The following is a 23892-nucleotide window of genomic DNA, read 5'->3' as shown; positions in this document are numbered from 1 at the left end:
ACTCTCTTTAATGGATAGCCAACACAAAAGGAATTCTTCATAAAGCAAATTTAATGGAAAACTTTCAATGAATAGGTGACGTGATGGACTTTGAAATCGATTTTGGTGATGAAAAAATGTCTCAACCAATCACCTCGCCAACTCCCAATGCAACAACACGAGTGAGAGGCTGTTTCAGAGTCTCCGTGCAAGTGCTGGCTTGGTTATTATTTGTAATGATTGGTCTCTTATCGGGAAGAGTTTTATATTATTATTATAAGGAAAATTATTCACATCATTCGACGGATGAGCCTTACAAATGTATCATGTCTTGGATGAGGCCGAATTATATTTCATTGCCTTTTACGTATTATCATCATCAGGATGATGATCAGACAAGTGCAGGACGTGGACCACAGAACAATAATTCTTCAACAAGACCACCAATGTATACATTGTATCGATATGTGGATGATATTGATCCGATGAGAAATCAAAAAATTGCTCCAAATTCAAAATATTATCGAGGAATACCCGTTTTGTTTGTGCATGGAAATTCTGGATCATATAAACAAGTTCGTGGACTCGGAATTTCGATTGTGGAATTTCTCACTGGAAAGGAGAAGCATCAACTTGATCACAAAATATATTTTGATTTGTTTTATGGATCATACTTGAGAGAGAATATTAACAAGAGATCCTTGAAAGATTTTGATGTATTTGCTGTGAACTTTAATGAACAACTGAGTGCATTAAGTGGTGACATTCTGGTCGAGCAGTCAAAATACGTGAGAGGAGTCTTAAAATACATTTCCTCTCTTTACTCTGACGAACACAAGCCTTCAGAAATCATTGCAATTGGTCACAGCATGGGCGGAATTGTACTTAAGGCTGCAGCAGCTCTCAAATCAAAAGATGTTCTTCCCGTACGAACCATTTTGACTCTTAGCACTCCATTCCAAAGACATCCCATACTTCTTGATAGGGACAGTGACCTATTTTATCAACAACTAGTTCGTCTTCCACACTCCAAGATTGATATATTTTCTATTGGAGGCGGATGGCATGATGAGCTGATTAGAAGTGATCTGACAGGTAATCCTCTTCTCTACAAGAATAACTCGAATTTTTATCATGTCATGTCCACAACCTCAGTACCAAGTGTTCACTGCTCCACGGACCATCAAGCAATTACCTGGTGCAAACAAATCGTATTGGCGATTTCTAAATTTATTATTCATTATGCTGCCGAGGGAGGTGCCAATTTGTCTTCAAACGAAAAGAAGGCAATTTTCAACAGGTATTTTGTTGACGCAAATGCACAATTGGATTTCTATTCTAGTCCTTCCAGAAGATTAAATGTAGAGAAAATTCTAAACATGACTGATGGTATTTCAACTGGATCAGCCGTTCTTAAATCTGGAATTTCCTTATTGAATCTGAAACGCATGCTTCAAAATGAAGATTCTCTGACCTTAGCTTCTACCAGCTCACGATCTGACATGATGATTTCTCTCATCGAAGACAAGAGCAGCAAAACAGGACAAATTTTACTGCACGAGAACATTGATATGCTGCCCTACTTTAAAGTGGTTGGAAAAATGAATGACATTGAAGATAAGAGTATCAGCAAGGGTGCCATCAAAACAAAAATCACCTTCCGAAAATCTCAACTCGAAAAGTTCAGCTACATGCTTATTGATGCAAGTCAGTCAACTTTGGCAATTACCCATTCTTCTCAAAAAGCTGCCACCATTGAAGAACCTCTCACATTACAACAATTAATTTTCGACTATCTCAACAGCAGAAGAGTATTACTGAAGAACGCCATGAGCTATACCTCTGTGAATTTTCCCAATTTACCCACACAATTTGTCTATCAGGTAACATTCATGAACAAATGCTCGAATCCCTCTTCTCTTGATACTCTCGTTGAAATTAACTCACATAATGCCAAAGAATCAAGGATTGAGCAATTCCCAGCCAACGCTCCAGCCACCTTTAAAGTGAAATTCTTTGAGAGCTCTAAAACTTCCTCTGGATTCAAAATAGACTTGTTCAGAATTTGCAGCAATGCAGACTATGAAATTGAGATTCGACTTGATATTCCAACCACATTAATCATGTTCTTCAGATATCACTACTCGACAACCATTCTATCCGATGTATTTTCTCTGATTTTGTTTACCATTGCCTACATTGCTTTGAACAACTTTGAAATGACATTCACACATGCCTTGAACACTACTCTTCTCGCTCGTGGATTTATTATAGTTGCTATTCAATTGTTGAACCTGCACATGTTTGCAGATCCGAGAGAAGTTTCCTATTTTTCTTATCACGAAAGTGAACTCTTGTACATTGTTCTTTCTCTCTTTTTGGCGTATTTCATGTTACAATTGCTTAACATTTTATTTATTTTTATTTCCTATATAATTTATTTACCATCTTTAATGTTTGAATTTTTGTTGAAAAACAAGTGGGTTATTTTTGCATTTTCATTTGTGATCTGTGTGGCAGTGACTCGATACATACATGTCGGCATTGGATTTGTCTTGACATTACTATTCATGCTTGGAAATATTGCAGTCACAAGAAGACATGACACCTCCACTCAGCAAGTGATGAAATACTCCTATCTCATGCTACACATCATTCCAACATTAATATTCCTTCCATCTCTCGTGGTTTGGCTCAAGGAATGGAATGAAAGTATGCAATGGATGAGAAAGTCTACAACTACAACGGAAATGGCCTCTCCTTACAGAGCTTTATTGGATATTATTTTACAGTCAAAACCAGAAGCTCGTTTTGCAAATAGGGTACAACCACTTTTAGTGGTGCCTTGCATGATAGTCTTTGCTGCCATATTTGGCGCTTCTGCCATGTCAAATCCAAACGATTCTCGTAGAAATTATTTATTGATGGCCTTATTGGAAATTGCCGCTTGCATTGGAACGATATATTTCAGATTTGGTGTGTATGGCTATGTGTTGGCTTGTTCTGGAGCCATCTCTGTCTACATTATAGTTGTGACCTTGCTGAAGAGAGTTTCGCATTCTGAGCAACAACAGAAAGAAAAGTCTGAGTAAGAGAATTGCTGCACATGCTAGACATTAAAAACTTCATGTCACTGCTTGAAGAAAAATTCATGCTTTTGGACAATAAGAAACTTTTATAATTCTATTTATTTATTTAATAAACACATTGAGCGAGTTTATTCAAGATTTTCCAAAAGTTCACCTTGTTCTGCAAGTTCTTTCACAACATCCAATCCTCCAATTAATTGGCCCTTTGAATACAATTGAGGATATGTTGGCCAGTTCGAATAAGTCTTCAATCCTTGTCTTACCGACTCATCGGTCAAAATGTCAAACGATGAAAATTTAACACCTTGTTGTTTGAGAATATCTACAATCTTGGCACTAAATCCACATTTTGGTGCCTCTGGCGTTCCTTTCATGAACAACATGACTGGTGCTTGATTGATGAGTTTCTTTAACCTCTCGTTCAACTGCTCTTGTGTTTGTTCTTCTGATGGAATGCCAAGTTGTTCTTTGAGGTTTCCTTCCTCTGCCATTTCTTTAACAACATCCAAACCACCAACTAATTCACCCTTGACATACAATTGAGGATAGGTTGGCCAGTTCGAGAAAGTTTTTAAACCTTGTCTTACAGCTTCATCTGTCAAAATATCAAATGCAGAAAATTGAATGTTTGCATTTTTCAAAATTTCCACCATTTTAGAGCTGAATCCACATTTTGGTGCTTCAGGTGAACCTTTCATAAATAGCATGACTGGAGCTCTGTTAATCAAATTTCTAATTCGACTATTCAAATCAGTGGTACCTCCAGCAGGTTCTTGTTGAGAAGAGGTGACTGACACATTCTCTGAGAGTGCTTTGGTTCTTTTTGCAAGCTCTGGAGGATTTGCTCCTTCCAAAACAGTGAAGGATAATTTGGATGGATGTTGGTTGGATGCAGGGAAGAAGACAAACGCTGGAACAGAGTGAACATTGAATCGTTCGGTAATATTTGGTAATTTCTCTGCTTCGATCTAATCAGTTGCAACATTTGAGTTGATTTGTAAAAAGGTGATCGGAATTTGTCAAATATATATGTTGGGAATGACGATAAAAGTGAGCATGATGATTAAATATGATCGGAAGTGATGCATCAAATAAAAGGTAAAGTTTTCATGAACACAATAATTATTGCGCACATGAAATCATTCCGAATATTCAAAAATAAAAATCATCATAAAATCCGAACAATTTAAATAAATACATATATACAAAACCACAAAAGTACTCTACTCACCTTAAAGAACTTTACATTGGCATACTTTTGTGCGAGTTGAACACAGAATTTATCCATCTCAAAACATGGAGCACACCATTCAGCCCAAAAGTGTACAACTACGGCATTGCCCGAGTTTTTAGCCAACAAGCCATTCACCACTTGTTGAGTGAAATCCTCTTCCGATTGCAAGTGGATGAGCGTGTTGTTGTTTTGATCGGTGGTGGTGGTTGCAGACATTTTTTGTAATTTTTTTTAATTTGAATTTGTCATCTTCACCACGGATTCCGTTATCCGTAGGAAGGATGTATTATTAATCATGAAGATGCTCCAAGAGCCATTATTGATGAACAATTGAGCCTTCTCAATTCATACGTACTGCTCCTTTTCATTATATTGATGATTTTAAAAAGGCAAATTAAATTCTTGTGATCAAAAAAATCTAATTAGTTTATTGTTAGCACCATTGGTGCTGGTAAATCCGTGAGGATTGGGGTTGTTTTTGAACTGGTTTTTTGAATCTTGAGTTTTCATAGTATTTGGTGTGACATTTACCAACTAGTAAGGTGAGAATTATTTGGATTTCAGGCCAATTTTGGTAAATATTTGGAAAATATTTAAGGTTGGGTATTTGAGTATCCGTCATGGTGGATGATGAAAACTTTTCTTTTATCACAGTATCTTGATTCTTGATAATCGTTGAGGATGCATCGTATTGATGTAATTTCTAGGAATTTTGTGTAGAAAAAGTCCCTAAAACATTGAGTGTTGGGGCAATAGTAAATAGAATGTTTTAGAGTTCGGGCATTTGCAGTGAGCGCATTGTCTTTCCTAATGTTGTTTGATATGATTACTTGTCAGATTTCTCCAGATTGACCATTTAGTCTCTGTGTCAATTTTAGATTTGATGAATTTCAGATTGATAGATGACCAGTTCTGGTAAGGTGTAGACTTGAATTATTTCTATCAAATTCTCTAAACATTTCTTCGTAACGTTTCTTTTGCATGGATTATTTGATGTCGAAAATAATGGTATTTGATGTAGTTAGGATGCTTTGGTTTGAAAAAAAAAAAAAAAAGTTTCCAAAGGTCAAAATAGTTGTGCTCTTGAGCTCCTTTCTTTGCTAATTCATCAGCTTTGATATTTCCTTCGTTGATGTGTCCTTTAACTTTGATTAGTTGAATATTCAGTTTGGATTGTTGAATGACCTTGTGATATTCATGTTTGAAGCAGTTAAACATTCCATTATAGGCTTTGTTTTTCAAGATGTGGATGGACATTTCACTATCTGAGTGAATTTTTGCCTTGGATTTAGGTGGAAGTATCTTTAGTGGTGTGAGTATAGCTGACAATTCAGCGACGTTATGTGAGTATTCACTGTTAATTTTGTATGAGAATTCTTGGGTTTCTTGGGAATTGTTGACTTTGGCGGTGAAGCCGAAACCTATTGAGTCGTTTAGATTTGATCAGTCAGTGTAAATAGTAAAATTCTTTCCTTTGAGTTTTGGAAGATTTTCGTCATTGTTAAATTGTTGAGGTTCGAATTTGTATTCCTTCATTGATCTATTCATTTCCTTAAAAATCGAATTTTCATATTTAATTCCTTCTGAATAAACTTCTCTAAGGAGTTCATTCTCATTGTTAATAAGATAAAGGGCTGTTTTGATTCTAATTTCATCAGCAAAGATGTCGAATATTGGAAAGCCTAATCCACCACAGGTGATTGGAGGTGAAAAAAGTTTGTTGGATTGTGATCAAAAAAATTAAATATTGTTTATTGGCCCTTCGGTGCCTCAATACTTGTCATAAAACAACATTGGACTTCATTTTCGTATAGATACTACTTCTGAATGTCGAATGTTTTTAACAGGATATATCAAATATTAACAGATTACATGCTTGTGTTGAGCAACTGTTAACATGGGTTGAGTCCATGATTCAAACAGAAGGCAAAAATAAAGCAGTGTTTGGTCTGTTAATGCATATGGTTTTCGTTGGTTTGTAAGGTTGAGTCGTCAATTATTGTAAAAAGGTCATGAATAGGTATATATAGTGTTGATGATATGTTAATAATGATATGTTAATAATGATGTATCGATTACCAGCATTGTCTTCAAAGTTCTAAGTCACAACAATTAATAATGTTGAAGGGCGGAGAGCAGTCTTGGATCCAATATAAGGTGAGATGCTTCTTTCTTGTTCTTACATTCATTACACGTTTCTTATCGAATTGTTGATAGCACTGATCATCATAATACAAATATAGTATCTTGCCTTTTTGTCCATGATTAGTATGATCGTGAAGTTTGTTCTTTTGCTTTGTTTTTCTTTTTGGCTTGGCTTTGTCGGTGGATGATTGTTTTTTAGCTTGTGTGGTCCTTCTTGTTTTGCGAGGTTTGTTCTTTGGCTTGTATTCTTTTTCTTGTTTTGATGGAGTTGGTTGATTCAATGTTGATAATGTATTCTCATCTTTCTCAACTGGTGGATCGTTAGTTTTCTCAACTGATGGATTTTCTCTAAAGGTGATTGCGTCACATAGATGATGTTGTAAAGATTGTAACAAGTGATGCGAATGATCTAATGGCTTCCGTGCCTTTTCTTCGCAATTTCTGTTCTCTTCATTTCGTATATATTCATTAAGTTTGGCGTTTAATTGTTTGAGGGTAGCTGAAATGTAATTCGCTTGTTGTTCAATTCTTTCCAAACGTCTTTCCAGGCTGTGGAGCATGCAAGAGTCAATTCTGATGTTCATCTTGCGGTATTTTTTAAGGGCTCGTGATCAAAAAAATGTCCAACAACAACATTCATTTGGATGCCTTGTGTTACATTGATGGTGTCGAATGGAGTGTTCGGCATCCACTCGGAAGCCAAACGACCGCACCTGCTGAAATAGATGTAGAGTCTTTTTCATCATCGGCAATGAGTCCAGAACAAGAGGCTTATCGGCAATTTCAGGCAAAGATACTCCAACGACAAATTGACCACATGATTGAAGAGGAAATGAACAAGGATGTATCACCAGCAACCAAACAACAAGTATCATCATCGGAAAGTAATGTCGAGAAGAAGGATGAATTATTGCATCCACAGATTGGTCCAAATTATGTTCCTTCATTCACCCATTCAAAATTAGGCTTGGCTGAACATTTCAAAAAGATGATGCATCAAGAACAATTTATTCCCTTTTTGAACGAAGAAGAGAAGGAGCAATATTTGGAGAATATCAAAAGAAATGAACCATTGTACTATTATCATACACTTGTAAATATGGAATTAACCAAAGCATTCGGAGAGGATACACTACGAAAAACAATCGAAACTTATCAAAAACAAATCAAATTATTGGAACGAGAAAAATCAGCTCTATTACATGAAATTGAAACTGTGAATAAGAAACGAAAACGTGAACAATTCGACATTAAGCACGAATTCGATCGACTCTCGGAAAAGAACTCACAAACCTCTCATTTGATTTTCAAATTGCAACGAGAATGTTCTGAATTAGCTGCTCTCAACAAGAAAATCAAACAAGACAGACAACCATCATTGACACCACAAGCACACACTACCACTGCTGATGAATAAATTGTTGCCAACAATACATTTTTCGAATCATGAAATTCAATCATCCATCAACATATTTGTCTCTGCCTTCTCGATTCATTGTCTGTTCAAAGAATTTGATGAAAAATTGAGTTCAAAAAAAATTCAACAACAACTTCCTTCATCATCATCATCACCGACCGATTCAAACCATCATCATCACAACCACAACAAAATAATTCCAAGAAATGGGTAAAGCACCACAAAAGAATTTCTTTGCAACCAAAGATCTTGCCAAAGTCAAATACATCTCCAAGAACAGTGCCCAAGAGAGGCTTCAAATATCCCGAGCCAACTTTCGGCACTTGCTCATTCTGAAAGGTATTCACCCAAAGGTTCCCGAGAAGAATTCAAAGGCTAAAAACGCTGCTAAATATGCCAAAGATAAAACCTACTACTACAAGAAGGATATTAACTTTATTGCTCATGATCCTCTCTTGGACAAATTGAGAGAATATAAAACCTACTTGCGAAGAGTTGCAAAGGCTAAAGGAAGAGGAGATGTCGAGCATTTGGAACGTTTGAAAGAATTAGAACCCGAATTTACCTATGATCACCTTGTCAAGGAAAGATATCCTTCTTTCCAATCGGCTCTCAATGATTTAAATGATTGTCTTTGCATTCTCTTCATGTATACTCACCTTCCAGCTGGTTTGGGTAAAGTCACTGCCGAAATGACGGAAAATGCCAAACGATTGTGTGATGAGTTTTGTTCCTATGTGTGTCAAACAAAGAGTTTGAGGAAAGTGTTTTTATCGTTCAAGGGAATTTATTATCAAGCAAACATTCAGGGTGTAGACATTACTTGGATTGTTCCCTATGATTTCCCACAAGTGATTCCAGAAAATGTCGATTTTAACATCTTTAGAAGTTTTATTCAATTTTATTTAACTTTATTGACCTTTGTGAATTACAAGCTCTACAATGACGCGAATATTGAATATCCACCAAAATATGTTGCCAAGAGTGATAAGAGTTATTTGATCGATGCCATTAAACAAAACGATGTAGAAGAAAATGTTGATTTGCGCTCTGTGGCTGGCCCTGCTATTGAGAGTCATGAGAACGATGAAAAGAAACCCACTACTCCCGAGGAAGTATTTATGAACAAATTTAAGAGCATGTTCAAAGGATTGGTCTTTTATTTCTCGAGAGAATGTCCAAAGGCTGCATTGGAATTTATTGTCAAATCATTTGGAGGTGAGTGTGGATGGGCCTCTGAAGACTCGCCTTTCGATGAAACCTACGATAAGATTACTCACATGGTTGTGGACCGAAAAATTCCACCCGAAAAGATGATTAAGGATCGTGAATATGTTCAACCTCAATACGTGTTTGATTGTGTGAATGCCATGATCAAACTTCCTGTTGAGCCCTATGCTCCTGGAAAGAAATTACCGCCTCACTTGTCACCATTTGTGGAATACAAGAAAGACACATACATGCCAAAATATGCTGAGGAAATTCGAGCCATGGTTGAAAAGGAATTGAAATTAATTAAGAAACAATATCAACAAGATGTTGAAGATGACACTGAGGAGGCTGCAGTTTTGGAAGATTTAGATGACGTCAGCGATGAAGAAGAGGGGAGACATCACATGGAACTTGTTGCTGAAATTGAGGGAAAGAAATTTGCCGATGTTCAACAAGAATTGGAAAAGGCAAGACAAAAATCCAAAGACGAACTCAAACTTCAACAATTATCGAACAAACCTCGAAACAAGAAGGAAGAACGAGAACAAGAGCTCATTGAAATGCGTAAGGTGATGGCTTCTCGAAGAAATAGAAAACTCTATGAACGTATTCAGAAACTTCAACGAGGCAAGAATGCATACAATAAGCAATTATTGAAACGAAGGATGAAATTAGAGGAAGAGGAGAAGAAGGAGAAACAACTGGAAGACAACACAGAGGATACCATGGTGGATGAAGTGGACAATCATAAAGTTGAGGAGGAACATGATGACAATATTGAATACACGAAATCAAGTAAATCACAGAGAAATAATGAGGAAAATGATGATACTGATGAGGAAGATGGCGATGAACTATTGGACCAATTTGCAGAAGACGATAATGATGAGGAAGACAACGATGATATTGAGCTTGTATAAATGACGTAAAATTACCATTTCGATGCGACCATCTATTTATCTTTTTCATTAAAGTAAATATTACTTGGCAAATGAACAAATGGCCCTTAAAAAGTGTGCCATGTTGAACATGTACATGATGTATTTTCTAAACTTGGTAAACTTCAATTTCTGAAACTTTGAATTTGTAGGATCCTGCTAAATAAGATTGAACTTGAGCATCTCTATATTTCAAGTTTTGTTGTTTCAAGGATTCAGGAAGGCTGTAACTTCTTCCTAAATTGCAACAATTCATATTTTCATTACACTTGTCTGTAATACTAATACCCCCAAACACTGCAAGGTAAGAGGAATGGCAATAAATAGCCTTCTCAGGTCTAGTCACAGGTAAAATTTCAAAAGTGCATGTTGAATCATGATATTTGAAAATAAATGCTTCTGAATCAGGTTTGCAATCGTCAGTATGATTCCATGTTTGTGTTGTGAAACCTCCAAAGATTTGATTGTGTTGTGATTTGATAATTGTGAGAGTTGGTGATTTTGAATCACATCGAGAATGAAATGTTTGTGCAGTGAATCCATCTCTGCTTCCACGATATAAAAGTGAACATTGAGAAACATTCAATTTCAGACTTGTGAATATCAATGAAGCTACTTTCGAATTCAAAATTGTGCTTGAATGGAATACTGTATCAATTTGTTGATCGACTTGTTTCTCACCCACATTCAAATGAATGGTTTCCACCTGTTCCAAGTTTGTATTATTATTCTTTTCTTCAAATTGTTTTTTCAAACGATATTTCTGTTTTTTTCCCACTTGTTGATATGCTTCATGAAGAGAACAATATTTCTCTTGATGATCCTTCAATTCACCTCGTTTCACAGCATTCTTACACATTGGATAAAATACTTTCAATTTATCCAATTGATTTCGAACATTATTGGCAGCAGGAAAACGCAGGGATGCAAAATCTGCGTCATGACACATGGGACATGGTTTCAAAGGATCTGCACATTCATTGCAAAATGTATTTCCACATTTGGCATGAACCACTGGTTGACAAAATGGATATTGACAAATGGGGCAAATTAAATCATCATCAATGTTGTAGATGCAATTTGTTGCAGAGATTGAAAGCCTTGTATTTTCCAAATTACATCCATCGAGAGAGCAATGGATTAATTTGGAGATTTTAAATTACAACTGTTCAAACTTGTGTTTTGGAATTTGCATTAAGAAAATTACGATCACGCAGAGGAATTCTCCTTTTGGTTTATGCAGTGTGGACATCGACAGACTCAGAATCACGTCTGACACTTCACTTTGGTTCCTGTTGCCCTGACTGGACAACAAAATTTTTGGAGTGACCATCATCTTCAAAAAACGAAATTGATTTATTGGAATTCCTTGGATTACAAAAGGATTTCACATCTTGCACCTTTTCGAAGTAGTTCGTGTGCCAACAATAACTAACATTCATCGATCGATGCATAAAACACAGGTACATTACATTCGGGAAGCTTCATCGTCTTCACTCTCTTCTGGAATGTACTTTTTACACAAATTCAAACTCAAATGCCACAAATCATCTTGCATATTTGAAGAAATTGCCAATCGATGAGGTCGTCGATCGGCACAATCTGCATAATATCCACCCCCTTGCAATAAATTTGATTTCTGAAAGGCACAATATAATGTTGTTTGAGCTCCATGAACGACATCCTTAGAAATTAATTTTCCAATAAATTTGTAAAAGAGGAATGACAATGGATTGGTAATTCGTTGTGAAATATTTGTAGAGACCAATCCTGGATGTACACAATAACAATGAGCTCGATCGGAATTGGATAAAGTTGGAGAAGAGGGATCGGAACAAGTGGCTTCTTCAAACATTCGATCCAATTTCTTACAAAAGAGAATATTTGCAAATTTGGATCGACTATACATGTCTTCTTTGATTTTAGATCCATCATTGTTGAGGAATAATTTTGGTTCTTTGAACATTTCGAGATGAGGATTGTAGTATTCATGAAGTTTAGAGGTTAAAACAATGACTCTGGCCTTGCATTTGACCAAAATGTCAAATAAGAGACATGTCATTAAGAAGTGAGCTATTTCAATTGTTTCAATTTTCAACAAGTTGGAAATTCAATATTGTTCACAAGTTCATATCATTCGAGAATTAAATAAAACAATTATTCCCAACACACCAATTATTCAAAATCATAATCATTTTCATAAACACTTTTCATAACCATTATATACATTATACTCACCTAAATGATTCACTCCAAAATGTGATTCAATTTTTTGTTTCGTCATGGAAGGTTTTGGATCATAAATTCCCGCATTCAAAATCAACATGTGACATCTCTCCTTAAAATCATTTCTAAAATCTTCACAAAAACTAGCCACACTATCCAAATCATTCAAATCACAATGCATGGCAATCACCTTTGCAAGGGATCTCCTCGTCTCATTTGCAATCGACTCCAACAACATTTGTCGAGTTCGTTTTCCCTTTTCAACATCACGAACGGCCATCACCACAGTTGCACCTCTTTCCATCAACACTCGAGTTGTTTCATATCCAATGCCATTCGGAGAGACTCCTGTAATGACAACCACACGACCTGTGAGAGATTCCTTAGAATTGGCCAATTCCTCGGGAAGCATTGGACCATTGCAATAACGTTTGAGGAATAGACAGAAAAGAATGAAGAGAATTGAACCGACCAGACACCACAAGGGATGTTGTATCAAAAAATTGAGGAGAAGGAACATGAAGAAGGATCGAATGATGATTACTCTCGAATATTGGAAGAATGAAGAAGAGTCGATCACAAACAATTAAAAAATTGAAAGGAATTCTTTAGACGAAAGGAATTCTTTAGACTTCGTTCACTTCAACAAAAAGAGAGATCAATAATTATTATTATTTTACAAATTAATTCACGATAAATGTTCTGTAATTTTATCAGAAATGTCAAAGAGTGAATGCGAATGAACGGTGGTTGTAGTGAATCGATCGGGAACGCTCACACAATGTGAGAGTTTGTTTTTTTGAATTATTTGTGAAATTGGAGAGATGGAACAATTCCAATTCTGAGTGTGAGATCTTTTTTTGGATAAATGAAGAGAATGAGTGAATATTCTTTGAATCATCGATCGTTTTTTAAAGTATTTAAGGGAAATTGTCATTCTCTCTATATATGAATCTATTCAAAAGTAATGAATATCTGAAAAGCTCTGATTATCAAATCATTTGATGACACACGTGTTGAGGTCCACGACATCATCTTCATCGTCATTATTTCCAAAAATGTATAACCACGTGGGCAAAAACTTGTTGTAACGAACGAATTGTTCACGATCTTCTTATAAACAACAGCTCTATTGAAATTCCTTGAAATTCTCTCCAAAAGAATTTGAACAATCACAAAACTCGGAACAACCACAGAAACGAAAAAACAAAAGATATGCAACATCCACCACTCTCTTCCATCTCTTCCAATATCACATCAATCGCCAACCCCACCGACCACAACAACAACAACAACTCCACTCTCTCAACGGCATCACAACAGGACTTCCAACAACACCTTTCCATTCCACATTCACAACACGTGGAGATTTCACAACAATCGTCTCCGATTCCGATGGACACCGTTCCGAACACACAACAACAAACTCCTGCACGCAACACGATGCATCTTCAAATTCCACCTTCGCCATTATTTGAATGGTTGGCTCCTTTCGTGGAACCTCTGTTTCATCGTTTGAATACCATGTTGGACATTTTGTATGAAAAGTATGGTTTGATCAAGGTGGATCCACTTCTGAATGTATTTTCTCTCTGCTTGATCGCATGCTTTTGTCTTCTTATTGGAGATGTGTCTCATGTTCCAGTGGGGATTTTATGTGTTGGATTTTTAGGAATTTCATGTGGTTGGATGGCCATGTGGTGTCAAGATCCACTCTTGATGGTTCTTTATGCAGGTTTGAATGCAGTGGGTTTGATGTTTTGTTTGTCAAAGCTGAGTTGGGGCTATGCGGATGTTAGTTTTTCGTTTGGCATCTTGTGGATTGCTCAGTTTAGGAGCTGTTCTTTAGCCATGCATTATTATAGAATGAGAATTCATCGAAAGGAACAGTCGATGATGCAAGAACTGAGTGAAACAGTTCATGTGTAGAACGAATGACATCGTTGTGTTCACAATCGTTCATCATCGAGTCTTCATCTCTAACAGTGAAAAGAGTGAAGAGAATGGATTCAATTTGTTAATAAATTAAGCTATATTTGGTACATGCACTAATGTTTTTTCTTCTTTTTGCGATATTTCTTTGAACATGACTTGCAATAGAACTTTTCTTGAGTATAGTCCTCGCTAGGTGAAAGACAAGAAATGTGAAACCATCCATTATAGGGACAGTTCTCACCGTCACAACCCACCATTTTGTCATCCTTTTCAGCCATGGTTTTTTGGCAATAACAATATCTGGTATTGTCTGGTGGTCCTTCTTCCTCAAGTGGAACGTAGATTGTTTGATCCACAACTGGTTCGGCCACCAATGGTTCTGCTTTTTGCTGCTTCTTCTTTTTGGATGTGGAAGTGGCTGCAGAAATTTGTTTTCTCTTCTTGGCTCCCTCTTTCTTTGAGATTTTGATTTCTGAGATATCGGTTGGCGTCAGTTCAGCAGTTGTTGGAATAATTTCCTTTCTCACAGCAGTGATATCTGTGCAATTGATGGTGATATCTTGATGAGCACGAGATGTTGATTTCTTTTGTTTTGTTTTTCTCGTTTCCACAGATAAAAGAGGAAGAGGATTTGGCTTGAATGCATTATCAGATGCTGCTCCATCAGGAGGTGGAACAGAAATTACCGATCCACCCGCTGTTTTGATGGTGACTAGTGAGCTTGTATCTTTTTCTGCCTTTTTTGTTGAAGTACTACTACTATGACTGTATGATGACCGAGTGGTTGTTGAATTTCCACGCACAAGACCCTCTTGCTCTGGTGTGTGATTAAATACATGAGAATGCAATTCCTTCTCTGGATATGCTTTTAGGGCTCCAATTTTGAGATTTTTCAAGTTTTCTGAGTGTTGAACGAGACGTTTGTTTTTTTGTACGGTCGATTTTTCGTTAGATAAACCAGGTATTTGCTCAGAATTTGTGAAATAGCTCACTTCTGAATCTTCAGGAAGCTGTGGAATGTACAAGGATTCTAGTTTGAGTGACACTTGAGGTTTTTGCTGAAGTATTTTCGATAATTCCTCAATGTCCTTATCAATTTTTTCGATATGAAGCGAAATTGTCTTCATCGCCCTCTTTGCAATACTGCATTTTTCGTTACATAAATTAATAGCATCCGTCATCAGTGGTTTAATTTCCTCCAATTTCTCTTCATCAGTCTTTTTAGACACTGAACTTTCATTGGCCATGTTGATATTTTCTTTTGTGATGAAAAAATTGGTGAAGCGAATAATAATCACGAATAATAATAATCACGTGGACATTTCATTCACGATCATGTGAAAAAATCAATTATTAAATTCATGATTCAACACTGGATAATACTCACTTGCACACTTTTTATCCAATTCACGTATGGTAGCGAGATCTTTTTTGATTTCTACTGGTAATGTTTCAATGGCTGTGATTCCGATCATCATCAGCGCGTCCATCAAAATTATATTCACCTGGCGATATTTCCACCCAACTGCTACTTACATTTAATATAACTCTCCAATATACTAGGCTCAACGACCACATTGGCCGATGGAGAGGGCAACAAATTTGTGGTCATTGACGTATTTCCCGATCCCGAACTCTTGGAAGACTTTCCTTGCTTTTTCTTTGATTTACTCTTTGATGATGAATGCGAGGACGATTGTTCAACTAACGATCCTCCACTACCACCCGAGTCAATATTACTCGGCGTACAAGTCGTCGTTGTTCCTATCAATAACGACTTGTTCGTTTCACCTTCAAGAGAGGGCAACGAAGTTACTTCGAGGCTAAGCATTTTTTCTCAAACCGAAAAGATTGAAAGGGTTGAAAGATAAAGGAATGAATGGCCTATATAATTATGAGGAATGTTTTTCATTCACTGAATATGTATGAGGAGAAGAAGAGAATGCAAAGAAGTAAGGTAGTTGAGAGTCCTCAATGCCTTGATGAAGAATAAGAAGAACGACCACCAGAGTCCCTCTTCAGAACCTCAACACACAGAGTTTGAAAGAGATCCCGGTGATGTCAAAACCGACGAGAGGTCTGTCTCCCCTTGAATTGGCCAATCCTCCGATGGTGAACAACAGTGCCAATACTTACCAAATTCAAAGATCTGTCGTTTTCAAGATAGGTCACATCCATATTTTATACTATACGGCGAAAAATCTTGTCAGTAAGATTCACGTTATTGTAAAACGTGAAACAGTTCTGGCAACCACACATTTTGAGGGTCTATCTCCCACTTTCGCGGTTTTAATTTTACCTCAAGATTTTGACGTTTGGCAACTACTTGACAAGAAGGTATGGATTGATGACAGAAATGTGCATTATTGATGACAGCTGTGATATTAGCTAGTTGGGATAATTGTAATCGTTGAGATTCACAAAAGGTTCAGCTAGGGCACACAAAGAGCACTTTAAAAGTGGCAAGTGTCATCCAACAACAACAATTTTCAAAAAGAATACCTTGACATCCACACACGCCAAGCTATTGTTACCAAACCACAACACTTCTACAACCGAATCTATCCAAGCTGAACCACATCTATATTCTGCATCTGAACCACCGTCATCTCGACAGAAACTGTTTCAAAGTTCTACACAAAATGCATCTTCCACAACCTCTCATGTTCACCTCTCTGCCAAATGTCATTCCATCTCGTCATCATCCTCTCAATGCTACAACCGATCTAATTGCTTCTCGAGAAGAGGGGATGCATCCTCTCTTCTCAACCTCGACGAATCCTCATGATCATAAACAAGATGGGTCGAATCATCATCTCCTTCATCATCCACATTCACTCTTCGCTTGGGCCACGAGTGATCTCACGAACTGTTGTTCCTCAAATGCATTGAAAGAGACTTTGAATTCGCACTCTTCGTCGTCCTCATCTTCGCAACCATCTTCGCAATATTCGAGTCGATCGAATTCTCCTCCGCAGGTGTTCGGCAACAAACAATCGCCCGAAGAGATCTTTGAGAGCGTTGAATCGATGATTCGTTCCTATTACGTCTTGAATCCGACGAGCCAAAGTTGTATGAATAACTCGTGTTCTTCCAATTTGGATCCAATGTGGCAAGTGACAGGGACCCTCTCTTCCAAAGACTCTCATGAAGCACCAACATTGAAGGACAACTCTTCGTCCTCTCAAATGAGTGTTGTTGATCATGAAGGTGTTGGACAACACACCACCAAACAACAATTCCTTTCTCTCCTCAATCAAACCATGAACCATTTAAATCTGTCATCCATCTCCTCTTCCTCGTTATTGAATAATAGTATGACGAGAACTCCTAACGAGACAAGTAACACTATTAATTATAACAAAAGTAATGAGGGTGACAGTAGTGAGGAAGCCATGTATCACTTGATCGATGAAGTGCTCAAAGATTGTCCTTCATCGTTGGGTTTGAAATGGTCTTCCAATTCACCACAACCACATCAACAACAACAACCACAACAACCACTTGTACAAACACAAGACTCCTCTTCATCATCCTTCAACATGACAGCATCCACAGCCTCGTCAGATCTGCCAGTTCGACAACAGTCCTTCTCGGAAAAGTTTTCATCCTATGTATTTGTAACAGAATCTCAAACCTCATCCCCTCAATCAAGTCCATCATTAGCAAGCTCAACGATGAGTTTCCACACGAATGACATGCCGATGAATGGTAAACCAAAGAAGCCTCGAAAGAAGGCTTCACTTTCGAAAACTTCATCTTCACCCTGTTTATCGAGCAATTCGAACACAACAGGAGGAAATGATTTTTCAAATTCTTCACCTTCACTTTGTAAAATATCCAAATCAAACAAAATGTGTGGTAACGGTTCAAGCAATAGTTCCAGCAATTATCGAGTTCGATTTGGTCATAACATGTTTGAAGAAATTTCGTTTAAAAAGACAAATCCAAATTCAAAGTTTATTATTTTCAAATAAATTATGTAATTTACGTAACTATGTAGAGAGTTGTTGGTCATCCAATGCTTTTGACCTTATTGAGTTGTGAAGCAAAATGAAATGCTCATTCACTCTTTGTTGTTTAGTGCGGCAAGTATACAATGCATCTAGTCACCAGTGTGAGAATGCATTTCAAGTATTGATGAAATTTTCAGAAAATGGAAAGCGATAAGCATGAGAGCGAAACAGGAGAAAATCATCGCAATGAACTCCCAGAAATGTCTTTCGCTAAATTTGTCTTGAAACAGCGAATCGTGAAGTGCAGTCCCAACACCACTTAATAGAAGTCTCACAAGCCTTCAATTATTTCATTGGAGGGTGAAAAAGTTCTCGTTGATTGATGGAAACTAACCTTGGTGAGTGACCCATCTCATTGCTTTACAGTTTAACAAAGTTAGGAATAACATTGATTACAGTTGTAAAGCATTCAATGACAAACTTTCAAGGCAATATTAAAAGTAAGGCCTTCTCACAATCTTCTTATCCATAGAAGGATGTTGGATGACTTTTGCAACAAACATCCTCAAATAAGAAAAAGGATTTAAGGAAAATTGAAAACATCCACAAAAAAAATGAAGTCACGACCACTCACGATGTTGTTGCCCAGTCATATTCAATGTTTTCGAGCCACACTTTCGGAACAAGAAGAAATTAAACAATTTCATGTTCCTATTCATTTGGAAACTTCGACTCGGAATGAAGAGGAAAGAATTGTTCAAGAAAGTTGTTTACATGAGGATTTTCCTGCTCTGTATTCGGAAAGTGATTTTGAGGAGAGTATGGTTTGGATATTGAGAGATGAGGCTTCTAATCGTATTGTTGGATGTGTGGATTTATATGTGAGTCCCTCGATACAGACCGAATTTCAAGTTTTTGCAACTCTTGAAGTTGCATTCCAGAATCGAGATGAAGAGATTAATTCAAAATTGAGGAATGGAAAACAAGCATGGATTCGAATGTTATCTGTTCATCCAATGTACAGAAAGCAAGGCCTAGGACGATATCTACTAACTGTTGCGTTGGAAGAAGCAAGAAAACAGCAAGTGGAAACCGTCTTGTTGGTCACGCTGCCGGAGGTCATGCAGTCAGCTGTGAAATTATATGAAAGTGAAGGTTTCAAATTATTGGAGCGAGACAGAACAACCCATTTCCTTGTCGATACAATGGTGAGGATGGTTTGAAATTCACATGTCTCACAAAAATAGAAGGGGATGCATCTTGCTATGAAGGCATGATCAAGAGTTTCATTAAGTCTTGGAATCCAATCCTGTGCTCTAAGGTTGTTCTTCGTTCAATAAGAGTAGAGTATGAACTGGCTCATTTAACTCTCTTCATGTGGATTCCGTTGAAGGCATGACAGACAGAACTATACTATGCGTGGGATGAACCTTAGTAAAATTGAAATCCAAGCCGGTGCGGAAAGGACAAATTGGTTCGATGAAACCTCTCTGCAGACATCACTCAAATGCCAAAGACAAATCTGGATCAAAAAATACATCCACTCATTAAATCCTCGATATAACCATCCACAAGTGTTGTTGAGCTCTGATTTGCAGATACCATAGCAGATCATCATCACACCCTTCTATCCTTTGTTGAAATAATTATTGACGTTCTTGTTTCTTGGACAACTGTCATCACAAAAATTTTAAATCATCAAAACACCTCTCGAACCAACATCATCATGCCAGTCAGCCAAGATTTAGAAGAAAAGGTGAAGAGTATGTTTGGATTTGTTCCAAACAGTTTGGCCGAAATGTGTAAAGATCCTTTCACTATTCAAGTCTATCTTCAAGGAATTAATTTGAAAAAGGAACATGCCACTCTCACGTTCATCCAAAGACATATCGTTGAATACATTACATCATCACTCAACGGAGATGAATATTGCATACAAATGCACGCTAAATTTCTGAAAACAAAGGCTGGATTTACAGTGGATGAATTGAATGAGATGAAATATGGAGGCCTTCCCAGTGCAACCTCTCATCCCGATGTCATTCCTATCATCAAACTGGTTCGTACAGTGATCAATAAGAAGGGAAAATTAACGAATGAAGATATCTTGCAATTTGAAAATATGAAAATTACTCGGGATCAAATGTATGAAGTCATTACGTCCATCCACTTGAAGAGTATTCAAAATTATGTGAATAATTTGTCGAATCCATTGTTGGACGAACGTTTTGCTGATAATTCCTCTCAAATTCAAACACAATCTTCTTCCTCTCAACAACGAAAATAAATTGCTGCTGCAGGTCCATAATGGCAGAGGAATCGATGGGTAAGTTTTTGAGTTTGAAACCACCCGCCAAATCTGATTTACGAAATTTCTGATTTAATAATTATTTCGTAACGGTCACTCTCTTTCAAAAACAATATTCAGATCAATCCTTCTCGCATATTTTCAACAACCATTTGAAAGAGTCGTACCATGATGAGAGGAAGCAATTCAGGAGCATCAACGGAGACTCATCGACCCATTTCTTCTCCTAGTAATAACAAGCAACAGCATCCCACGCAACGAGTGGTGATGTTTAATTCATCATCATCAGCAATGGCAGTCCCAACTTTATCACCATCTTCATGGATTGGAAACTCTCCTCATCATCATCCACCACAAACTCAACCTCATCATCATGGTTTCATGCCTCAGCAACATCATCATCCGCAAAATGTTTCATCTCCCACCAGTAAAATCTCCAACCATCTTCCTCCTCCTTCGATCTTGACCTCATCTCATCATCATCCACCTTCGACAAGGCCCATGTCGGCAGGTCAATTCCGATCGAATCCAAGAGGACAAGCTGCATCATCATCCTCAAATTTTCAAAGCCGAATACCCTTACGCCCACTTTCAGCCTCTCCCAACACTATACCCTTTCAATTGGGAGGTTCCGAAAGTGGAGCACAACCTACGAAGAGGACAGGTAAAAAGCAATTTCCTTCAGGAGCTGCCTCACTTGCTTCTGCTGAAACTAAAACCACCACTTCCAATGATCCCACTGAAACACTAACCATGAGCTCGTCAGCCGTTCGAACCTCAAAGAGTGACTTGGATAAGCCATTCCATTCCTTGTATTCGGCGTATTGTCGAAGAGTGAGAATGGAACCACTTGACTTTATTGTCATGAACAGCTTGTCGAGGGCAATGTTTGAGGTTGATCTCGATCTGATCCCTCAGGAGCACTGGAGGAAATGTTTGGTAGCTTTAAAAAACTCTCGTCATCATTTTCATACGATCAGGTTGGCTTGGGGTCAATCGAACTATGTTCGAGATTTTTCAACTCTCTCCAAAGTGTCAAAAGGAGGAGCATCTTCATCCCCTTCACTGCTCTCCATTAAGGAATCCATGATGATTCATCAAATGAGAAATACAAATCAACTCGAAAGAAAAACCAGCTCAAGATCGATCAATTTGGTCGATCCATTAGAGCCAGCAGATGCTTTAAAATTGTCAAGAATTCTGACCCCATGTTTTAGTGGGTTGCTCTCAAAACTTGAACTCATTGGTATACCTCTCACTAAACAATGCACCTCATTTATGCAAAAGGGTTTGTTAGAAGCAAGAAATTCATTGCGAACATTGTCTCTTAAAAACACAGCTCTTGGGGATGAAGCATTTAAAGATATTGGATCGATACTGACGAGTTTTGTAAAGTTGAGCAAAGTTCAAATCAGTGGATGTTGTTTATCGGATGACAGCGCTCAATTTATTATAAACATGATGCGAGAACGAGAAAATCAAAAAAGTCATGAAGCATGGTTGTACAGTTTGAGAGGAGAAGAGGAGTGTCTTGACACTGTCGAAGACTTGATTGCCCTGGATATGTCCAACAATTTCTTTTCAGACTCAACAGCCAAAGCACTGGCTCAAATTCTTTGCGAAGAAAATACTTTGAAAAGTAAGTTTTCAATGATTTCAAGAGTTTGATTTGAATAGCTTTTCCAAATTTTATGAATTCTGAATGGTAAATATTACATAATGTTCATACGTATGAAGAGCTCGATTTAAGCAAAAATATTATTGGAGTTACTGGAATTTCATATTTTTTAGATGTGGTGGTTCATAATGAGAGGATTGATTACATTAATTTAAGCTTTAACTTTGGAATTACAGAGTTTAGTGAAAAATTCGAGTCTCACAAACTCTTTTCTAATTTCTTTGACACCCACGAGTTTATATTTCACCGAATGTCCAAACGAAATTCCAAACCAAAACAATCACAAACCAAAAACAACTCTAAAAACAAGAAATCCTCTCAAAAGATCAAACTAAATCTACCCAAACAAAATAGTAAGCAAGCTCCTCCCGATGCACCTCATGTCGATTTTTCTCCACGTTCACAAGAAACGAATGATAGCGGCTATGAAAGTTGTACAGGTCGATTGGAAGGAAACGAGAATCGAGAAACCCCAACGGAGGAAGAATTAAAAAAGCAAGAAGAGAGAAGCGAGAAGACTTTGCGACTCAAACGTGAATCTGAGCTCATTAACATGCAAATAGAATTCAAGGCCATGCATGAACAAATGACCAAACTTTTGAAAGAAAAGGCAGAAAACGAAGCTAAAATTTCCTCACAAGAATCCACACTCACAGACTTGCAACAAGCAGTGGTCCAATTGTCTCAACTTGTGAAAGACTTGCAATCTGAAAAGCAATCCCTCAGTCAACAATTGACTGACGCGACTCAAAAATTGGATCAACTCAGCAAGAAAAGAGCTCCTTTTTGTGCAGATGTACACATTGCTTCATCGAACCACTCTTCTTCAAACTCATCCTCCACCTTAAATGAAGACATTGCATGCCGATTGAACGAACTCTTTTCAAAAGGTGTTCAGAAGTAAGGTCAGATGACTTAATCCAAGCCTAGTTTCAATACGTCTTAAAACACAGAACAAAAAATGAGTGAAAATCCAACGAGTCCTTTGCCATCATCATCATCTTCGGAATCCACCACACCATCATCCACCACGCAACCAATTACTTATCGGTTCTATGAAGGAGAACATGATATTACAAAAATTAAAGCTCTCATGGATGTACATTTGAGTGAGCCCTATTCAGTCTATACGTATCGATATTTCATGAATGATTGTCCCCGACAAACCGTATTAGCCTTTGATGGTGATAGGTTTGTTGGAGCTTGTGTCGGAAATAGTGGAGATCATCGTGGAAAGAGCATACGAGGATATATTGCCATGTTAGCTGTGGAAAAGCCATATAGAAAAAAAGGAATTGCTTCCGAGCTGGTAAAACGAGTCATTGATGAAATGAGAAAAGCAAACTGTGATGAAGTGGTTTTGGAGACTGAACTTTCGAACACATCGGCTCTTTCGTTTTATGAAAAATTAGGATTTATGAGAGATAAACGATTGCATAAATATTATTTAAATCAAGGAAGCGCATTTCGATTGAAATTATATCTCAAGAAGAAACAACATGACTTGAATTAAATCGAACAATTTAGAATCAAGTTGTTAATAACATGAACTGCTGCATACGATATCACCAATTTTTCCAATTCTTTGGCACATTCAGAGCGAGTTAATCAAACAATCCGAACCCTGGTTTGTTGCATCCTCTGTATCAATTTTCATTGAACGACCAGAATTCCCAAAGCCCAATAACAATTACTCTGCCAACTTTCAGCAAGTTTCGGCATTGTAAACTGTTGGTGTTCATATGTCAGGCATCAAAAGAACGTGAATTGTCAAC

General features: G+C 37.3%; 14 protein-coding genes across 14 annotated transcripts; 9 read left to right on the top strand and 5 right to left on the bottom strand.

Moving 5' to 3' along the window:
• Window positions 1-116: 116 nt before the first annotated feature.
• Window positions 117-3071, top strand: FDP41_001777 (uncharacterized protein; the record flags this gene model as incomplete). Its single annotated transcript, XM_044704898.1, has 1 exon — window positions 117-3071. One exon carries the CDS (start codon window positions 117-119, stop codon window positions 3069-3071), a length of 2955 nt encoding a protein of 984 aa, XP_044564147.1.
• A 125-nt stretch (window positions 3072-3196) lies between these two features.
• FDP41_001776 (uncharacterized protein) lies at window positions 3197-4518 on the bottom strand (the record flags this gene model as incomplete). Its single annotated transcript, XM_044704897.1, has 2 exons — window positions 3197-4036; window positions 4300-4518. 2 exons carry the CDS (start codon window positions 4516-4518, stop codon window positions 3197-3199), a joined length of 1059 nt encoding a protein of 352 aa, XP_044564146.1.
• Window positions 4519-6392: 1874 nt separating this feature from the next.
• Window positions 6393-7031, bottom strand: FDP41_001775 (uncharacterized protein; the record flags this gene model as incomplete). The annotated part of the gene is made up of 1 exon (XM_044704896.1): window positions 6393-7031. The coding sequence occupies one exon, from the start codon at window positions 7029-7031 to the stop codon at window positions 6393-6395; it is 639 nt and encodes a 212-aa protein (XP_044564145.1).
• Window positions 7032-7066: 35 nt separating this feature from the next.
• FDP41_001774 (uncharacterized protein) lies at window positions 7067-7864 on the top strand (the record flags this gene model as incomplete). Its single annotated transcript, XM_044704895.1, has 1 exon — window positions 7067-7864. One exon carries the CDS (start codon window positions 7067-7069, stop codon window positions 7862-7864), a length of 798 nt encoding a protein of 265 aa, XP_044564144.1.
• A 206-nt stretch (window positions 7865-8070) lies between these two features.
• Window positions 8071-9996, top strand: FDP41_001773 (uncharacterized protein; the record flags this gene model as incomplete). The annotated part of the gene is made up of 1 exon (XM_044704894.1): window positions 8071-9996. The coding sequence occupies one exon, from the start codon at window positions 8071-8073 to the stop codon at window positions 9994-9996; it is 1926 nt and encodes a 641-aa protein (XP_044564143.1).
• Window positions 9997-10123: 127 nt separating this feature from the next.
• Window positions 10124-10963, bottom strand: FDP41_001772 (uncharacterized protein; the record flags this gene model as incomplete). The annotated part of the gene is made up of 1 exon (XM_044704893.1): window positions 10124-10963. The coding sequence occupies one exon, from the start codon at window positions 10961-10963 to the stop codon at window positions 10124-10126; it is 840 nt and encodes a 279-aa protein (XP_044564142.1).
• A 519-nt stretch (window positions 10964-11482) lies between these two features.
• Window positions 11483-12652, bottom strand: FDP41_001771 (uncharacterized protein; the record flags this gene model as incomplete). Its single annotated transcript, XM_044704892.1, has 2 exons — window positions 11483-12087; window positions 12253-12652. 2 exons carry the CDS (start codon window positions 12650-12652, stop codon window positions 11483-11485), a joined length of 1005 nt encoding a protein of 334 aa, XP_044564141.1.
• An 803-nt stretch (window positions 12653-13455) lies between these two features.
• On the top strand, window positions 13456-14169 carry FDP41_001770 (uncharacterized protein; the record flags this gene model as incomplete). Its single annotated transcript, XM_044704891.1, has 1 exon — window positions 13456-14169. The coding sequence occupies one exon, from the start codon at window positions 13456-13458 to the stop codon at window positions 14167-14169; it is 714 nt and encodes a 237-aa protein (XP_044564140.1).
• A 119-nt stretch (window positions 14170-14288) lies between these two features.
• On the bottom strand, window positions 14289-16006 carry FDP41_001769 (uncharacterized protein; the record flags this gene model as incomplete). The annotated part of the gene is made up of 3 exons (XM_044704889.1): window positions 14289-15433; window positions 15563-15634; window positions 15712-16006. 3 exons carry the CDS (start codon window positions 16004-16006, stop codon window positions 14289-14291), a joined length of 1512 nt encoding a protein of 503 aa, XP_044564139.1.
• An 811-nt stretch (window positions 16007-16817) lies between these two features.
• FDP41_001768 (uncharacterized protein) lies at window positions 16818-18152 on the top strand (the record flags this gene model as incomplete). The annotated part of the gene is made up of 1 exon (XM_044704888.1): window positions 16818-18152. The coding sequence occupies one exon, from the start codon at window positions 16818-16820 to the stop codon at window positions 18150-18152; it is 1335 nt and encodes a 444-aa protein (XP_044564138.1).
• A 593-nt stretch (window positions 18153-18745) lies between these two features.
• FDP41_001767 (uncharacterized protein) lies at window positions 18746-19354 on the top strand (the record flags this gene model as incomplete). Its single annotated transcript, XM_044704887.1, has 1 exon — window positions 18746-19354. One exon carries the CDS (start codon window positions 18746-18748, stop codon window positions 19352-19354), a length of 609 nt encoding a protein of 202 aa, XP_044564137.1.
• Window positions 19355-19857: 503 nt separating this feature from the next.
• On the top strand, window positions 19858-20418 carry FDP41_001766 (uncharacterized protein; the record flags this gene model as incomplete). Its single annotated transcript, XM_044704886.1, has 1 exon — window positions 19858-20418. One exon carries the CDS (start codon window positions 19858-19860, stop codon window positions 20416-20418), a length of 561 nt encoding a protein of 186 aa, XP_044564136.1.
• Window positions 20419-20607: 189 nt separating this feature from the next.
• On the top strand, window positions 20608-23021 carry FDP41_001765 (uncharacterized protein; the record flags this gene model as incomplete). Its single annotated transcript, XM_044704885.1, has 2 exons — window positions 20608-22078; window positions 22177-23021. 2 exons carry the CDS (start codon window positions 20608-20610, stop codon window positions 23019-23021), a joined length of 2316 nt encoding a protein of 771 aa, XP_044564135.1.
• Window positions 23022-23078: 57 nt separating this feature from the next.
• FDP41_001764 (uncharacterized protein) lies at window positions 23079-23630 on the top strand (the record flags this gene model as incomplete). Its single annotated transcript, XM_044704884.1, has 1 exon — window positions 23079-23630. The coding sequence occupies one exon, from the start codon at window positions 23079-23081 to the stop codon at window positions 23628-23630; it is 552 nt and encodes a 183-aa protein (XP_044564134.1).
• Between the last annotated feature and the right edge of the window lie 262 nt (window positions 23631-23892).

This window comes from Naegleria fowleri, assembly GCF_008403515.1.
Source record: "Naegleria fowleri strain ATCC 30894 chromosome Unknown tig27, whole genome shotgun sequence".
NCBI classification, from domain to species: Eukaryota; Heterolobosea; class Eutetramitea; order Acrasida; family Naegleriidae; genus Naegleria; species Naegleria fowleri.
Note: the sequence above shows the minus strand (reverse complement) of the source record. Positions and strands in the feature narration are given on the sequence as shown.